Source organism: Prionailurus viverrinus, chromosome F1 (assembly GCF_022837055.1).
Source record: "Prionailurus viverrinus isolate Anna chromosome F1, UM_Priviv_1.0, whole genome shotgun sequence".
NCBI lineage: Eukaryota > Metazoa > Chordata > Mammalia > Carnivora > Felidae > Prionailurus > Prionailurus viverrinus.
In genome coordinates, this window is record NC_062577.1 from 39,556,164 (window position 1) to 39,573,886 (window position 17,723).

General features: G+C 52.5%; 1 protein-coding gene across 1 annotated transcript; it reads right to left on the minus strand.

Moving 5' to 3' along the window:
* Positions 1-870: 870 nt before the first annotated feature.
* On the minus strand, positions 871-11,842 carry FMOD (fibromodulin). Its single transcript, XM_047841358.1, has 3 exons — positions 11,679-11,842; positions 7,994-8,981; positions 871-2,741 (listed from the first exon to the last, which is right to left on the minus strand). The coding sequence occupies exons 2-3, from the start codon at positions 8,970-8,972 to the stop codon at positions 2,590-2,592; spliced, it is 1,131 nt and encodes a 376-aa protein (XP_047697314.1). The 5' UTR covers positions 8,973-8,981; positions 11,679-11,842; the 3' UTR covers positions 871-2,589.
* Positions 11,843-17,723: the final 5,881 nt, after the last annotated feature.

Below are 17,723 nucleotides of genomic sequence, written 5' to 3' on the forward strand. Positions count from 1 at the left end.
TTGTAGCTTGGCTGGATCTCTGGCCATGTGTCTGTTTCACACGGCATATCTGTCCGGCACTAAGGCAGGTGCGCCCAACTTGCTGCTCCTGGAGAGAGGCCTGTGGTTGACGTTAGGATTTGCTCCCGATCTTTCCCACCCTCCCATTCCTGCCTAACTCTTACTTCAGAGATGACTAATCAAGTTCGTTTACTGTGGCGTAAGTGGAGGTGTGACATTTGAAACAGTCTTGGCATAGAATTTCACAGAATAGATTAATGAGCATGTTCGGTGAGTAACATATTCAGCTCAAGAGATATCAGTTGCGGTTATTTCCCTATTATAAAACAGTGGGTTGTCCCCAAAGCGCCAGGCTAGTTGGCCGTCCTTACTTATGTAACATCTGCTAAGCATCTGGCGGCCGAAGGTTTATTTTCCTCTTCCAGGACCAACTGGGCTGTGCGGGTTTGAGTACCCTCAGTTCTGGAAGTTGCCACTAGAGGGCGGCAGCAGCCAAGACAACTACACTCAGGATCGGCCAGACCCAGAATTAATCCCCCAGCAAGGAGGGAAGATGGTGAGAGCAAGAAAAAATGTTAACAAGGATGACTGAAAACAAACCCAGGTGTTCTTTCTCTCTTGGGGACCAAATGGAAGGAAACGGGTACCTAGCGGGGTTGAAGTTAGACTCAAAGAACTTCCAGAACACCAAGTTTGCTAACGAGAAATTTTTTACAGGTGACTTTTTTTTTTTTAACCCCTTCGCTACATCTGTGGAAGCAGAATAGAGGGGATAGTGGGCTCTTCCAGTCCAAGGCCTATGTGACCCCCGCAGGTTCCCTTAAAGTAACCCTTCTGTGTATGTGCCTTAAATGACTCCATTCCGGCAGATGCAATCATAAAATAACTTTATTGGTCAGGTTAACCACCACTCATGCGTTTCCTGTAATAAGGATCCTTTATAGAGGCATGATGGTGTTCACATGCAGACGCTTTCTGAAGGGCCTGGGGGCAGGGGCAGCTTTGCCCCCTCACATCAGAGCTCCTTTGTTGAAATGAGCTGGTTTGGCTTTTGTGGATTTTGGAGTCTGGAGCCAAGAACAGAATCCAGGGCTCCTCCCCTTCACTTCTCAGGGAAGCTGCTTCAAAGCGCACACAGTATCAGGGATGTAATGGCATCTGGACAGGGGCCAGGCGAGGACTAGCTCTTCTCAGGCCAGCCCCTGCCCCCGGCCACTCCATCCCAATGGCGCCCAAAAGAATAGGCCGGTTCGGCCCCAGGCAACATCACCTTTCAGACATGGGGAGAATGAATTGCTCTCCAGCCAAGCTATAAAGCAACAGCCATCTTCAGGAATGAGGGTGTAGCTCAGAGATGTGACAGCAGAGGGTTTCATCCTCAGCACAAGCCAGATTTGGCTGCCTGGCCCGGGCTTCACAGACCCAACGAGCATCTCCAGCCGGAGCTTCCACTACGAGCTGTGGTCTCAGGACAAATCAATGCGTACAGCTGAACCACAGCCTCCACCTGTGGGCTAGCCAGGCAAGTTCAGGGCTGCCTGGACTCTGTTTCTCCCATCAGGGTGTAGACCTTTCTGCCTGGACAAGAGAGGGAGAAACTACCTTTCTCGTGCTTTGAGAACCATATGCCTTTGAGGACGAAGACCCAAGTTGGGAGCTGCTGGGAATATAGAGGGTTCTGGGCAAGGGCGAAACCCCAGGGGGCTGCTTCCTTAGTTTGGCCCATTCGGGACGTTTGCCCCCATTATGGATGCTGATGTAAGCAAAGGCTGTCCTTTCCTGTTCGGAAGTCTGATCCACCTTCAAAGAACTGCCCAGCTGCTAAAATATAGCCCCATCCATTTATCAAAGCCTAAGGTTGCTTGTCTCCCCCCGCATCAGTCCCTGAATATTGTCATCATGCTGGTGACCTCCAATCTGGTGGCTTTCAAGGAGCGGAGTTAGGGACGGTGTAGAGGTGACTCCCAGTTTCCTTCCACCTCCAGACACTAGTGTGAGTTCTCTGCATAGGCCACCAGGCAGATGCCCGCACACCTTGGGCTCGCATGCCTCTGCCTAAGGCACAGAACAGGTGTCTGTGGAGCAAGGCTGAGTGGATGAGGAGGACGAGGGAGGAGGCAGTTGGGCAAAGAGGTATATTCCGAGGAGCACTGAGTGGGAGCCCGGAGTAACCACACCGTCAGCCTGGCATGCAGGAGAGTGGTCAAGCGTTGCTCACAGAGAGAGCCAGGGATTGTGGGGAAAGCACGCTATGTGCCATTGCCCGAGTGACTTTTAGAGTTCATGACACCAGATCATTGGGAAGAACTTAGAATAGTGAGGTTTCTGGGGTTGGGACTTCCACGGATTACTTCCTCTGCCACCACATCTGTCCTGGAAAAGAGAGCTGCGGCCGTGTCCCTCAGTAAAAGGCTGCCTGTCCCCTGATCCCACCTGACCCTGCCTACAGGGAAGAAGACTACAGAGGGAGCCCATGGAGTTCTGTCACATGGTCTGTCCCAGACCTTCCAGCAAAAGCCAAACCAAACCATCAAGCCAAATGCAGTGGGGCGCGGGGGGCTTCGGCCCCGTGCCCCGTGCAAGGGCCACTCAGATCTCGATGAGGCTGGCAAGGCGCAGGCAGAGGGGCGCGTCCACCGGCATTGCGCTGCGCTTGATCTCGTTTCCGTCCAGGCGAAGCACCTGCAGCTTGGAGAAGTTCATGACGTCCACCACGGTGCAGAAGCTGCTGATGGAGAACTCTGCGGGGACAAGAGGGGCGGGGCGGGGGGCGGGAGAAGCCGGGATCAGGGACCCGGATCCACAGGGAAGCGGGGCGGCCCCGGTGAAGCTGCTGCAATACTTCTGAGGGGAGGATGGGACTTGGCTGGGTGGGGCAGCGTCTTCCGCGATCGAAGTCATACCGACTGGGGCCGCTAGGGGGCAGCGCCGGGGCCAGAGTGGGGGGTCTCCGCCTGCGTCTGTCACTCCGCTTCCCAACCACCCCTGATCCTCGCATCACCTTGCAGACCCCGGAACGTCCTGGAATGTCCTTCCAGCGAGGACGCGATCTTTTCCCGCCTGTAAGCGGCAGGGGGAACTAGAAGGTAGTCAAAGATCAGCTTTAGCAGTTTTGAAGGACTTGATTGCCTTTGGAGAGGGAGGGCTTTGCTGAATTGCTGAGAAGGAAGACTGGGAAATGGAGGCACCTAAATCTGGAACATCTCCTGACACTTTGCAGATAGAGTGGCAGGAAATTAAAGAGAGAAAGCCCGGGCAGGGAGACAACTGTCTTCGCGTGCCGGAGCTTTGAGGGGGTGCACCTCTTCCTTCCCGGGACTGCCAAAGGAATGATGAGCAAGGCCCTGAGGTCTAGGAAGGCGGAAATCCATAGACGAATACGGCTGCCATGGACCTCAAAAGTCAAATAAACAATTCCCTTGCCTCCTGCAGTTAATATATGGCTCACCCCCACCCCTTCGTTTAATCTCAAAAGAAGTCCCCCTGTTTTGAAGATATCCTCCCCTCCCCCCCAAAAAAATCCCCACACAATCTTAACAGATACAATAGTTCTCTTTGGTTTTAACATAAATCCGTCTGTTTTGCCTCTGGTTGTCCTTTTGGACAAATCAGCCACCTCTGTCTCAAGTCTACCGAGTTAGGATCTTGAAGGGAGAAAGCCAGGAACTCGACTGAATCTCCAGCAGGGGTGGCAAAGTCACCACAAAGAGCTGCTGGAGCCTCCACTGGTGGCAGCCTGTTGTCTGAGGGCCTCTGGAGGCGGCTCCTGTCGCAGGGGGTCCTGGTGAAGTCGCCTGTCGGAGCCCAGTAGGATCTATCTCGAGGGCTGTGACATTGGGACCCAGGGCTTGCTTTTGCTTCTGCCAGAGGCATTCCTCAGCTCGTGGGGCGGCTGGAGGAGCTGGGAGGAGGCTTTTCTGACTCTCTTCCTGGGGGCGGCCATGGAGGGCCTCAGGGAGGGTGTGATCACGGGTAGGAAAGGGAAGGTTGCAGGGAAGACAGCGTGGGGAGCTTAAATAGGCTGGTGAGCAAAGTGTTTTTCAATGAGCGCGAACAGTTGTTTCCAGTCTCTCTTAAGAACTGACCAAGAGGAGATGGGGCGAGGTTGCAGCCCATTAACTTGTTCAGCAAATATAAGACAGGAAATCCAGCCCCAAAGAATAATGGAGCTCTGGACTAGAAGGAGGGGGGAGGATAGGAAGTGTCCGTCTATGGACAGCATTCCGTGGGGTGGGGTGGGGAGGGAGCGTGGGGATGATGGAGATCTTTTGGATGCTTTTGGATGTCTCCATTCTGGTCCCGGGAAGTAGATTACATGGCCTCTGAGGGGGCAGGTTGGGGGCAGAGCCTCGGCCAGGGGCTGCATCTGTGGTGGCCACAGAGAAGAGTAGAGTGGGGTGGGCTGCGGGGAAGTCAGGTGGGTCGGCTTATAGATCACTTCCAACTCCACTGCACTAGATGGGGTCTCTACCCCAGCCTCGGGCCCTTCGACCATCTGCTAAAACCCTGGCTCCCTGAGCATGTGTATACATAGGGGGGATACTGGGGCGCCTGGGTGGCTCAGTCGGTTGAGCGTCCGACTTCCGCTCAGGTCATGATCTCACAGCTCGTGAGTTCGAGCCCCGTGTCAGGCTCTGTGCTGACAGCTCAGAGCCTGGAGCCTGCTTCAACTTCTGTGTCTCCCTCTCTCTGCCCCTAACCCACTCGCATCCTGTCTCTGTCTCTCTCAAAAATAAATAAACACTAAAAAAGTTTTTTAAAAATAAAAAAAAAATAGGGGGGTACTTAGGGGCTTCCAGGCACACCATGCACATCGATTCTGTCCACGCAGTGGACGCCCTGTGCCCCCCCGTTTGTCTTCCCCAAGCTCAGGAATAGGACAGGGCTTCTGCCTGGAGACTCTGGAGGACATTTTCCAGGCCAGATTAAATACTGACATAAGTCTTTCCAAATTCCTCCTGGGGTACCCGCCCAGCTCCACAGATCCCACAGCTCCCGAATAACATTCCGAGCTGTGTTCCCTGGCGGTTGCCAGGCTGGAAAAACTGAGGGGGTTGCTAATGGAGGAGGGAAGGGGAGGGAGGGGACTGGCCTGATTCCCCTGCACACCCTTTAGTTCCTGCCCTTCTTTTAGCTCCTCCCCCAGAGGGTGGCTTCCACCCCACCTTCACCCCCCCCCCACCAGGTGGCGCGTTGGCCCTGGGAGAGGGGCCCCAGCTGGGGGACTGGGCCTTCCTGCTGGTGGTCTGAATCTGAGAGACACTCCTCACATTCTCAGCCAGAGACACCTGACTCTAGGTCCTTGGATTCTGAAGGCCGGCGCTCAGGGTGACCACTACGTCATCTGGGTGACCCCAAGAGATGGCTACTCCTTCTCTGAAAAGACCTCCGTGTCCCCATCTTCGCAATGCAAAAAGTGAAACAAACAGAGTCGCCGGGGGGGTGGGGGGGGGTGGGGGGGGGAGGTTCAGTCGGTTAAGCCTCTGACTCTTGATTTCAGCTCAGGTCACGATCTCACGGTTTGTGGGTTCGAGGGCACCTCGGGCTCTCCACGCTGACAGTGCGGAGCCTGCTTGGGGTTTTCACCTCTCTCCCTCTGTCTCTGCCCCTCTGTGGCTTGTGTGTGCTCTCTCTCTCAAAATAAATAAATACGTGGTTTTTTTTTTTCCAAGTAAAACGAAACAAAAACTCTGCCTGTCACCTTCAAAGTGGCAACGAGAGGAAAAAGGTAGGAATAGTTCCCGTGTGTTGCCTCTCGGTTACGTGCCAGGCCCCGGACAAGCACTTCACATGTATTAATTCACTGAGAAAAATTAAATGCAGGAGTTGGTGTTATTTTGCCTTAGAAGGAGACTGGAAGAGAGACCAAAATGATAACTAGATAAGGGAATTTGGCTTAAATTACATGAGAAGGGGGGGGGGGCGCCTGGGTGGCCGAGTCGGTTGAACATCCGACATTGGGTCAGGTCACGATCTCACGGTTTGTGCAGTCTAGCCCCGCATCGGGATCTGTGCTGGCAGCTCAGAGCTTGGAGCCTGCTTTGAATTCTGTCTCCCTCTCTCTCTCTGCCCCTCCCCCACTTACCCTCTGTCTCTGTCTCTCTCTCCCTCCCTCTCTCAAAAGTAAACATTAAAAAAATGACATGAGAAGGGATTTGGGAGAGACACTGAACATTTTTAGGTTGTTTGGCTTAATGGAGAACTTTCTGGCAAAGCCTTGGGACGCTTAACGGAAATGATTCTATCTTCTGCAGAGCTTCTGGAAGGGGCGGGCCACCCTGTATTTGAGTGGCAGATGTGCTCCCCACGAAGGCGGAGGGCGACAGGATGTTGTGATAGAGCCCTGCCCTCCCCAGCTTTTTCCGACTGTATATAGTCAGGCAATAGCTAATGGGTTCCCTCCCGTGACAGCTGCTCTTTGCTGTCACAATTTCAGGGTCAAACACAGCACGTAATGTGACAGTTCTGGTGTGACAATCCTCCTGGATGTGGAGTGGGGTGGCAGGTGACTTCTGGGTGGGATGACGGACAGCCACGAGTAAATGGCAGACCCTTTGCGGCACGCGACATCTCAGAGATGTCTCCGAGGACTGCCGCACTTGGGAAGGAGAAGACGTCTCCCCCCCAAAGAAAGACTTTACATAATAAAACAGTTTGGGAGCCCGTGATGGTGTCTTGCCCTTCAGACCAGAGGATCAGACACCTCTCACCTTGCCCGCCCCACTGTCGGCCTCTGGGGCCAGGTGCCTGTCTCGCTCAGAGGGCTGTGCAGCGCGCGAACGTCTTGCCAAATGACTGATCTGTTCCCTGAGCACAGCGAGAGAAAGGACAGGAGGGAGGATTTGAAGTCTCCGTCCTCATCCGTGTTTTGATGGTGCCATGTGCTCACAGCAGGCTCCGCTTCAGAGCCCTTTGCCAGTGGTCCTTAATGAGTCCTTTCCCAGAGACGGGGGGACCTTGCTGCCTGAGGAAGGGAGGTTAAATGCTGGCTCAGTACCTTCCAGCTGGGATTAAAACATCAGCGGCCCCCGGGTAACGTAAGCACATTCGGAACACAAGATCCTGAGACGGAGCTGAAAAGCAGCTAGATGATTCTCTCCGAAATGAATATTTTAGTCCCGAGAGGCAAAGAGGCGGGCTTTTCGATTCCTTGAGGCATCCGCTGGGAAGTGCTTGGAAAACAAGAGGCCCGTGTCCTTGCCCACCACCCCGGGGCCTTGTGGTGATAGGGCTCCCATTACCCCGGGGACCTCTGCCCTACCACCAGGGGCTCCTTGTACTCCAGGGAGAAGGGACCAGAACAAGCCCCGCATTCAGCTCTGAGAGGCTGCGCCTTCTTGTCCAACAGCTGTTAGGTTTAAAAAATAAATAAACAGCCAAAACACAAGAGTGACTATAGAGGCAGGGGTAGAGCATGTGGAAACAGAGAGCTCATCCTCTTCTGGCTCGGGAAATAAGTGCGAACTCCATGGTTTCTTAACAGCCCACCTTCCTCCCGAGACGGACCCTAGAAACCCCACTTAGATCCGCCTGTCTATGAACTGCTTTCATCCCGACCTCTGCAAGCTCACCCCTCACTGCCCCTCAACACGCCAGCCCTTCCTCTCAGACACCCAGATTTCCTGGCTGTCCCCTGCAGGTGGCCTGTTAAGTGGCTGGTCCCTTTGGGGCACTCCACTTCCCAGAATGGCTTGGTCCCGTTCCTCCAGCCCATGCTCACCTCTCTCTCCAGTCTTAGATGGAAGCTTACCCCTACTGGGAAGTCTTCCTCCAAGCCAGCCCACGCCCCCAAGGAATTTTCCAGCACTGCTGTGTAGTCTAGGGGCCATTTTGTCCCCCTTGTACGGGGGTATAGCTTGGACTGCAGGCTGCTTCGTTCGTGACCTTTGTCTCCCCTACTTCTGTGTCTTTTGCGCTGCTACTGGCACCCAGGACAGGGGTTTTCTAACGGAACAGACAGCCGCTCCCCACCCCCCCTTTGTCAGCGTCTCACCATTGATCCTATTGCCTTGGAGGTAGAGATTCTCCAGGTTGGTGTTGACCGGGGGGATCTTCTGCAGCTGGTTGTAGGAGAGGTCAAGCTCAAGGAGGCTGCTGGAATTGAAGGTGTTCGAGGCCAGGCCATTGTTGGTGAGACTGTTATGGGACAGCCGCACATAGAGCAGCTTGGGTGACCCCCGGAAGTAGCTGTCAGGGACGGAATAGACGTTGTTGTGCTCCAGGTACAGTTGCTCGAGGGCTGAGGGCAGTCCATCGGGCACCTTCCGCAGGTGGTTGTAACTCAGGTCCAGCAAGATCAGTGACCGGAGGCCCCTCATCGCACTGCCCACTTCCTGGATCTCGTTGTGTTGGAGGTACAAGGCGGTGAGGTTCTCCAGCCCCTCCAGAGCGTTGTTGGGGACCCTGGAGATCTGGTTGTGGTCGAGATGGAGCTCCCTCAGGGATCGTGGCAGCGGGCCGGGCATCCGGGTCAGATTGTTGTGGTCCAGGTACAGCCTCTCCAGGTGCCTCAGCTTGGAGAAGATCTTCCTGCCCACCTTATCGCTGGTGATCTGGTTGCCATGGAGAGCAATCCAGAGCAGCCCCGTGGCGTTGTCGAAGACACCTTCCTGGATGGACGAGATCTGGTTGTTCTGGAAGTAGACGTACTTCATGCGGGACGGGACGAACGGCAGGTACTTGAGGTTGCGGTTGTCACAGTACATGGCTGTGGGGAAGTTGGGGGGGCAGTCGCACTCCTGGGGGCAGTCGCGGGGCTCTGGAGGGGGTGGAGAGCCGTCGGCATAGGCTGGACCTTCCTCCACCCCATAGGGGTAGGGCTCATAGGGCTCGTAAGGGTAAGGGTCATAGGGATCGTAGTAGGTGGACTGCTGGCTGCGGAGGTAGTGGAACCACCAGTGGGGGTCTTCGTCATACTGGGCCCGGGAGAGGGAGCAGAGCCCTGCCAGCAGCAGGAGGGAGGCCCACTGCATTTTGTCTCTCTGGAAGAGGGGAGAGAGAACACAGCGAGCAGGCATGAGTGAGACAGGAGGGAGGCAGGACGACGGATCCGGGTGGGGGCTGGGGGGCGGGGAGCCTTGGGCTGGGAGCTGTGCAGATTTCACGGGGAGCCCCGTTCTCACTTCCTGCGTGCCTCCCCTCCCCCAGTGCCGACTCCGCACACGCGGTCCGGCTCGACCGTGGCCACCTGGGGGAGCTGGGTCCATTTTACGGAGTCACAGAAACAGAGCCTTCAAGATTAGAAGGAACTTGAATGGGGGGGGGGGGCACTGCATTTTTTTCTAGGGGCAGGTCCTTAGGAGCCTCTAGCGACCTGAAGGTTCTGGTGGCAGAGCTGGAGAGCCCACCGCAATCATCCCTGTGGGGGTGGGAGTGGGGGTGGGGGTGGTGGGTGCTCTTCAGGCGCGAATTCGTATTCAGTCTGCATTTCTCGGGGATATGATATTTTCCAAGAGCCCAAGGAAAAAACCCTCTGGTTCCTTCCATGTCTCTGGGAAACCTCCAGAAGCAGCTTGAGACCTCCAAGGGGAAGGTCTGAATTACTTCTGGAAGATCTTTTGGTCTCTTGGGCAGGCTGGGGGTTTCGGGTTTCCAGTCTTGGGGGAGGGGTGTGGCCCCCTGCAGTCACCGCAAGGTTTGGGCTACCCTCCAAAGCGCCAGTGTCTGGAACAGTCTGCTGGGTGAGAAAACTCTCTGGTGGGCAGTTTGTGGCTACACACGCAGCCCGGCTGGCACAGGTCTTCATGTAACACAACAGCCACAGTCCCCTCCAGACGGGGAACCCTGACGCCAGGTATGGCACTTGTCTTCCGGTGTGTGGGGTCTGGGTCTGTCTACCCGATGTGGTCTGTGCTGTCTGGTAAAGTGTTAGCCCCCCTCACGCTCCACCATGGACATTATGCTAAAGCCACGTGAGGCCCAGAGAAATGAATGAGGAACACTGAAAAATGGAATCGTAATTGAAGACACTTGAGTGTACCCGAGAGAACGTGACTTTGGAATGGGATTCTGGCCTCCCCTCTCCCACCCTAAGCTACCTGTGATGCCATCTGGATCACCAGCCTCCTCCTAGGCCCCCACTGTGCCAGGCAGCCTGTTGCCTTGAGCCTGTGAGCCAGTGAGATGAGAACAGGGCAGGCTTGGAGAGAAAGGTGGGTTTGGTGCATGCTGGGAGGGAAGCTGAAGGTATGGGGGGACCAGGGGCTGGCATATCAGGCCTGGGCACCCTGCTCTGAATACCTATAGCCAAGGCACCAGCTAGCCCTTGCAAGCAGTGGGAACCTTCCGGAGCTGTGAGTGTCACCCTTGTTCCGAGGAACCTTAGAATCTTTCTTGGTCCCGGAAGGGTCACATATGTCCCTCACATTGCTGTTGGGCCTCCTGGGACGGGCAACTGCAGACAGGAGAAAGAAAGGAATCTAAAAGTCAGCATCAAATCCAACGAACTGATGGGAAAAAACCCTGACTGCGGCACTCAGTCTAGTCACCTTCTGCCACCGTTCCTCCCGGGCCCCCGAGCTCTCTGTTTCCTGAAAGTGATTCCCTTAGGCCCTCTTCATTCCATTAGCCTCTGGGCTGCAGAGGAGAGGCACCTGGCTCATCCTCAAGCGGCCTCAGGCCTCAGACAAAGAGCCCACAGTGTTTCTGAGAAGCCAACCCAACTGCCCACTGCCTGGGCACGCTGGCTGGGCCTTGGATCTGGCCAGGAGGGAAGACGGATGGAGTGGCCCACTGCCAACGGCGCATTTTTCCATGCACGGCCCTGGGCCGCTGCAGGACCAAGGTGGCACAGTGAGCCTCTGTCTCCATGTCTCCTTCCAGACAGGGCATCTTGGCAGACAAGAGCCACCTTCCTCCTCAAGACCCAGCTTTCCAGGGGCTGTGCATCCTACCCACGTTGGCCTCTCCTTAGGAGCCATGAGTGCTAAGAGGGCTGGATGGGAAACTTCTGCCTCTCCTCTCTTCCGAGTCTTAGCAGGGTTGCTCCAGGGTCGTATGCTTTTCAATCCCCCTGCCCACCCTAATGGTAGAGACCCTCCTGTGCTCAGAGATTTGTGAGGTGGAAAGTTTCTGGGATTGGGGCTCCATGAGCTGTGGGAGGCTGACTCAGGAGTTCGTGCTGTTCTTTTATGCCTCTACAGCCTTTCCCTCCCATCAGGATCCAGGAAGTCAGACCAGAAGTCATCCCCTCAGCTGGGTTGGACCCTCCCTCACAGTTCCCTGAACATGGTCAATTCTCAACTCTTCTCTTTATTCCCTCCCTTTCCCCCCAGCAACACACACACACACACACACACACACACACACTCACACTCCCTCCATCCTTCCCCTATAACAGCACTTAGGTACCACAACTTGCCTACAGGACAGACTGGAGGGCTGAGTGGTGGATGATGAGTGCTGGCTTCCCTAGACACCTAGGCCCTCTACTTTTTCATGCCTGAGAAATGGAGTCCCCCTCTCCCCCCAACAACCAGAAAGAAACCGTAGGACAGAGTAACATGTTCCCTCTCCTCCTCCTTTGCCCCCCTCGGCATCCTGGGGTCATGGCCCAGATGGGAGAATGAGGAATGGTTCCTCGCTGCCAGCCCCTCTCCCCACACGCCAGCCCCTTTCCTTGATTCCCGTTATGGAACCACAAGGGACCAAAAAAACTGAAGTAAAATGACTAAACTTACCTCCAGTTGAACCTTGCAGAGAGTGACCACGTCCCTCTGTCTGGCCTGCTTGGGTTGGAGAACGTGTGAGAGAGAGCGAGAGAGAAGACAGAATGTCTACTGAGAGTGTGCGGGTCTGTGCCAGGCCAGGGTCCCGCCCCCAAATTCCTAATCAAATATTGTGAAGAGAGGGACTGAGGAGGCCGGATCCTGGCTTTTTCGGCTCTGCTGCAGGGGCGGAGCTCACACTCAACCAGGCAAAATTCTTCTGTCCGCCTGACGTTATAAAAACCACCTCTTTCCACTCACTTATCTTCCCTAAAGCATTGGCAGCTCTGAGTCTCTTTCTGCTGAATGAGTTAGTGGCGCCTTAGAAGGTATTTGTACAGTCTCTTACCAAGTGCCTGGATTTCTCATTAAACCCACAGGCCAGATGCAGGGCTGGGGAGGGCAGGGATTTGGGAAGAGGCATCTTCACGCTTTTAGCAACCCATGTGTCCCCCCAGAGAGCCAGGACTACTTAGCCTTCTTGGCTCCCCCTCCATGCAGGTGGTCAGACGAGGGCGTAACGGTGCATGACACAGGACGGCTGGCTCTGGCTCTAGTTCCATCCCTTACCAGTGTAGACTCGTCTGGGCGGCAAGTTTTCCCTCCTCCATCAGAATTAACGGAAAGGAAGGGGATCTCACGTTGGTTGATCACTTATTGTGCACTAGCATCGCGCACTGTCCTTTAATTGCCTGGCAACCGTTCTGCTTGCCGTCTCTGTGAGTTTGACTAGTCTAGAACCTCGCATCGGTGCAGTCGTACGGTGTTCGTCTTTTTGTGGCTGGCTTGTTTCGCTTAGCACGGTGTTCTTAAAATTCCCCTGTTGTGGGGTGTGCCAGAGTCTCCTTCCTACCGCATTCGACTGTGCGTATTCGCCGCATTTTGGTTATCCAGCGATGGACACTTGGGTTGCTTCTGCCTCTTGGCTCTCGTAAATAACCCTGCAATGAACATGAAGGGACAAATATCTTTTTGAGACCCTGCTTTTGATTATTTTGGACAGATGCTCAGAAATGGAATTGCTGGGTCACATGGTAATTCTGCTTTTGATTTTTTTAAGCCACCCTACTATTTCCCATAGTAGACGAGAACACCAACAGTGTACAAGGGTTCGAGTTTGAGACGCTCCTGATGTAAAAAAAAAAAAAATACATACCGATTGAGAAAGCCTCAGATTTGAATTAGAAGACTTTAGAGGGGTCAAGGCAGATGCGACTTCTGGTTGCTGCCATCGGTCTGAACTGTGGAGGCCATCGGGAAGGTCTTTGTCAGGAACCCACTCTTCTCAAGACTTAGGAAGAGTCTTTTAAAAGATTAAACATAACGAATGGTTGCTGACCACCTGCTTTAAGCTAGGTGGTTTACTTATGTTATTGCATTTAATGATCACAGGAGGTATTTTGGTTTGGAAAAGGAGGTGCAGGGATGTGGTGTGCCTAGCTAGAGAGTGGTAAAACAAAGATTTGAACCTTGATCTGCATGATTCTAAAGCCCACAGACTTTCCCACATCACAAGGCCAGAGGACTGATGGCGTGGAGGGTGTGATCACTGCCCTACTGTCCCAGTCGGACTCAGTGACTCTGGAGCCCAGCTAATTATAGTGGCCCAATCTGCTGGAATCTGGAGACAGGGGAGGATAACAACGAGAGGAGGCTGGGATACAGAGCATCTCTTCTGGAGCCCACACATATTTCATTTCAGTTTAACAAATAGGAGCATGTACTCCACGGCCGGCGTGGTCTTAACCGTTGGGCACACATAGAAGGTTCCCATATAATGCCTACTCACAAGAAAGCAGGAGCCTGTGTGGCAAACTCTGATCTCGTGAGTGAGGCAGAGTGGCCTTAATATGAAGATGGTTTTCAATAATGCATGGATAAGCCTCTCATCATTTTTGAGTCCAGAAAGCAGACCCTGGTTTTGACAACAGGGCCCAAGAGACACTTCTTAGAGGGGCCTGGACAGCCGGGCACATTCGCCCACTGGGTACGGATAGTTATTGTTTTAAACTGCAGCATGGTGAACAATACTGCATTTGCTAACAGTGAAAGTCAGGGGAGCCTGGGGACCAACCATTGACTGGGATCCTTCCCAACAAATCTCCACCCAAAAAAGGCAGTATCTCCATGTGTTGTGCTGACCATTTCTAAAGCTGTGAGATTCGCACCAAGTCTTTAGTTATCTGTCCTTCCTTAGGAGGAAGAAAGAAGAGAGGATGACTGGGACCAGGTCAGGAGGCAGGTTCCAGGGGACCAGCCACTGTTCAAAAGTTCCTTTGTCAATGGGCTCTAATCTCCATTTGGACTACTTCTGCTCTGTTTGCCTGGGTCCTGGATCTAGGCCCTCGGAGCGTGGCTTCAATATGGGAAACCAAGTAGGGGATACTGATGTCCTCCAGATTGCCGAGGGAGTCCACATGTGCAAAGGGTTCATTTGGGACACTGGTGCTCTCTGGGAGGCGTCGAGCCAGCCCTACCCAGTCACCAAACTGCAAGCAAACTAAAAAGAGAGGCTCTGTTATTCAGTTATGTAACCCCTAGCTCCAGCTGGGCACACAACGTCTGGTGCTTAGTAGGTAATCAGCAAAGGGTTATGGAATGAATTGTATTTTTGGCTCCCTACAGTCTGCCTGTCTTCAGTACCCAGCGCAGGGTGGAATAAACAGCACCAACAAGGCCAGGAAAACCGTTTGGCCTTCGGACCTATTTGACTTTCCAAGGGTTCAAGCCACTGCTATTTCCTCTCTACCCAGAAAAGTACAGGTTAAGCCACAACCGCTAGGCAAAGCTGATTGTCTCTGATGTTGGACCCACCCTGTCTGGAAGGGATGAAATGTGTTCTGATTCAAATCCCTGTCCGCAAAGACACCGTGATGCTTCAGTGGCCACCACCCCCTTCCTCTTCCTCCATAAGACCCAGTATCCCCTGTTTTTATAACATAGCCTCTGGTCCCCAACAATCAGGGGATGGAGGGATACGGCTGGAAATCCACCCAAACAGAATTAGTGAGTTGAATATAAAGAGGTCAGTAGAAAGATGATCATGGTGGTACAATCCAGACTCCACTGCTGCCCCATCCTGAAAGCTCTTGATGCCAGAGAGGGATTGTTTACTAGTCTGATGTTTTGATGGAAAGTCTAGGCTACACTGGCACCCAATAGGAGTGTCCCGAAGTTTCCAGTGCAGATGTTTCTCTTTATTCCCTTAGTATTGAGGGGTCATTAGAAGTCCTCACCATGGATAGTCTCCTCTTTCCAGAAGGATGAGACAAAGATATTGGAGCCGGAAAGACTCGTTTTCTTTCAAATGGAGTTGAGGGCTTCAGCATTTTCTTCTAATAAGCTCCTTAAAATAAGACAGAGAACAACGTTTCTCTTTTAATGGATAGCATCCCTTATTTTTACCGTGTATTTATTGCACGCTTGGTGTTGTTAATTTGATGGTGATATGACGGATTTCAGGAGATCGCCTTCTAGAAAGTATGAATGCATTTGAATTGGGAAATCAGGGTTGGCTCAGGGAGAAAAACCTAAATGAGGAGGGAGGCAGACGAGATAACCTAAAATCTGAAGTCTGAAGGTGACTCAGTGTATGACATACTTCTTGTTTTGCAAATGAGCTAAGAATTAATGATGTTCCTCGGGCTGTACTGGGGAAGAGAACCAATATACGACAGACCAGTTCCAAGGATGCTGGCACTTGCTACAATTACCTGACTTTGGTAAGACCAGGACCCGATATTAGCCCTAAAATACCAGCTACCATTTCTGAGATCCTCACCACAACCCCATCCAGTAGGTATTATCATACTTTATGTTTACAGATAAGGAAATGGAAGTTCAGAATGTCTCACAGTTCGTGAGATCAAACCTCACGTCAGGCTCTGCACTGACAGCACAGAACCTGCTTGGGATTCTCTCTCTCCCTCTCTGCCCCTCCTCTGCTTGTGCTCTCTCTCTCTCTCTCAAAATAAATAAATAAACATAAAAAAATAAATAGCAATCACCTTTGGTTATTTTAGTAGATTGCAAGTTCCCTGGGGAGGGAGGCAATGTCATTAGTTAGCATAATGTTTGGCCAGGTACCTGGCACTTATTAGGCCCTTTCTAAACATTGGTTGAATAAATGGAAGGTGTGAAAGCTGGATTTTGCCAAAAGGTAGTAAATCTACTTTCATAACTTAAGCCAATCAGAGAGAAGCTAGCCAAGGATAGAGGTGGGACTTTCGGTGGCTGGCATTTTCACCCCTCCTCCCCCACCCTGCCAAGGAAGAACAAGAAAGGTGCCTGCAAGGTCAGTGTAGAACTGCAGATCTGGAGAAATATCTTTGGTGGGAGTGGGGAGGGTGGGGGCGGAAGGTCAGGATTTAAGAGGCAAGTACAGAGCAGCCCAGAAGAGGAGATGTCTGGCTCCTTCTCAGAGTTTAAGAGTCAAATTTAGGGTGGAGAAGGGGTAGAACAAGAATACTACCTAAGGAGTAGCATCATTCTGAATCCCTTTGGGCTGAGGAAAGAGATCGGTTCCTACCTGAGGATGGACACGTCTAATTCCTCAAAGCAAGAACCAGTGACATGGGCCCATGCAAAGGTTTAAGGACTCAGATCTATTTCTACTGGAGTTCAGAGAATAATGGAGAATAATGATCCTTAGTAATGTGTGCGATGTCTTGAACTCTGGTCCATTCTATTGTCTGCTTACCTCCGTATGGTCCCTGTAGCAAAGTAATAGTTTAACAATGAAATAAAAAAATAAATAAGGAAAACTCCTTAAAAACAAAAAGAAGTTGAGGAAAGGTAATGTCTTGTCATTGTCTTGGAAAAGGCATGGATTTTGAGTCAGACGGAATGGCTTTGAATCTCAGAAATTTAGAGTGTGTTCCTTAATTTCCTTGGTCTTCGGGTTCCTTATCTATAGAATGGGAATGATTAACACCTAGCTCATTAGGGTGTTAAAGCAATTGTAAGGGTCTAGGAAAGCACCTGACACGTGGGAGACACTTAGAAAAATGGCACTTCCTTTCCTCACCTTGGGCATTTGTCCAGGAACTGGTTGGGGTCGGGTTATAGAAAGGAAGACTTTATGTCCTAATCTATGGCAAGGTTGGAGAGAAGATGATTTTAGTAGAACTTGGGTGATGGCAGCTTGGAAAGAAAACAGACGAAATATCTGACACTTGTAAGGAAAATAGAGAACTGGAGGTTAGCAGCCCCGCAGAGTCTGGGATTCTGGCAGTATAGCTCTCCATTTGAGGGGACTGGTGCTTAACCCTGGCTGCACAGGGGGAGCCAGTGGGGCCGCTTTGGAGAGCACCCAGGCCGAGGCCCCACTCCAGATGACTGAAATAGGATCTGTGCAGATGGGGCCCAGCATCGTTTCATTGATTAATTGATGGTTTTCTCGTGTAGCCAGGTTTGAGAGTGCTATCTGGAGGCAGGGAGATCGACATGATGACCTCTAAAATAGAGGCCGCCGCTGAAGCATCTGTCTCTGAAAAGAGGGGCTTTCCAAACTTTTCTTTATGAGGTATCCAGAAAAGGAGAGAAGAATGAAAGCATGCCCTCCGGTGATCATCCTCCAAGGGCATCATCCAAAGTTGCCCCTCAAGCTGAAATCTCACATTTGATGTTAGAAAGTCATGCAAATTTTGCATTTTGTCCCATGAGACATTCATGTTTATTTCAACAGCAATCCCCCTCCTCCCCGTGAAAACTCCTTGGGTGAAGACGGTGCTGTAGATACATCATGCATCTCCAGGGGCTCTGTGGACCCCGGCAATGGCAAATTGAACAGCCATTCACCTTGGCTGGCGAGCTCCCTGGTCACTGGAGGGACAGCTGGGGGAGCTGCCCCTATGCATCCTGGAGATGCCCCCTGGCTGTGGAATTCACCAGGGGCAGGAAGAGATAGCCCCGCTCCCTCTGTCTGTGGCTGGATCATGAGGAGGGGACACTATTGCTTCTTCGCCACTTTTGCTGTTGGAGAACTGCCAAATGGGTCCCGGCCAGGCGTCTTGGTAA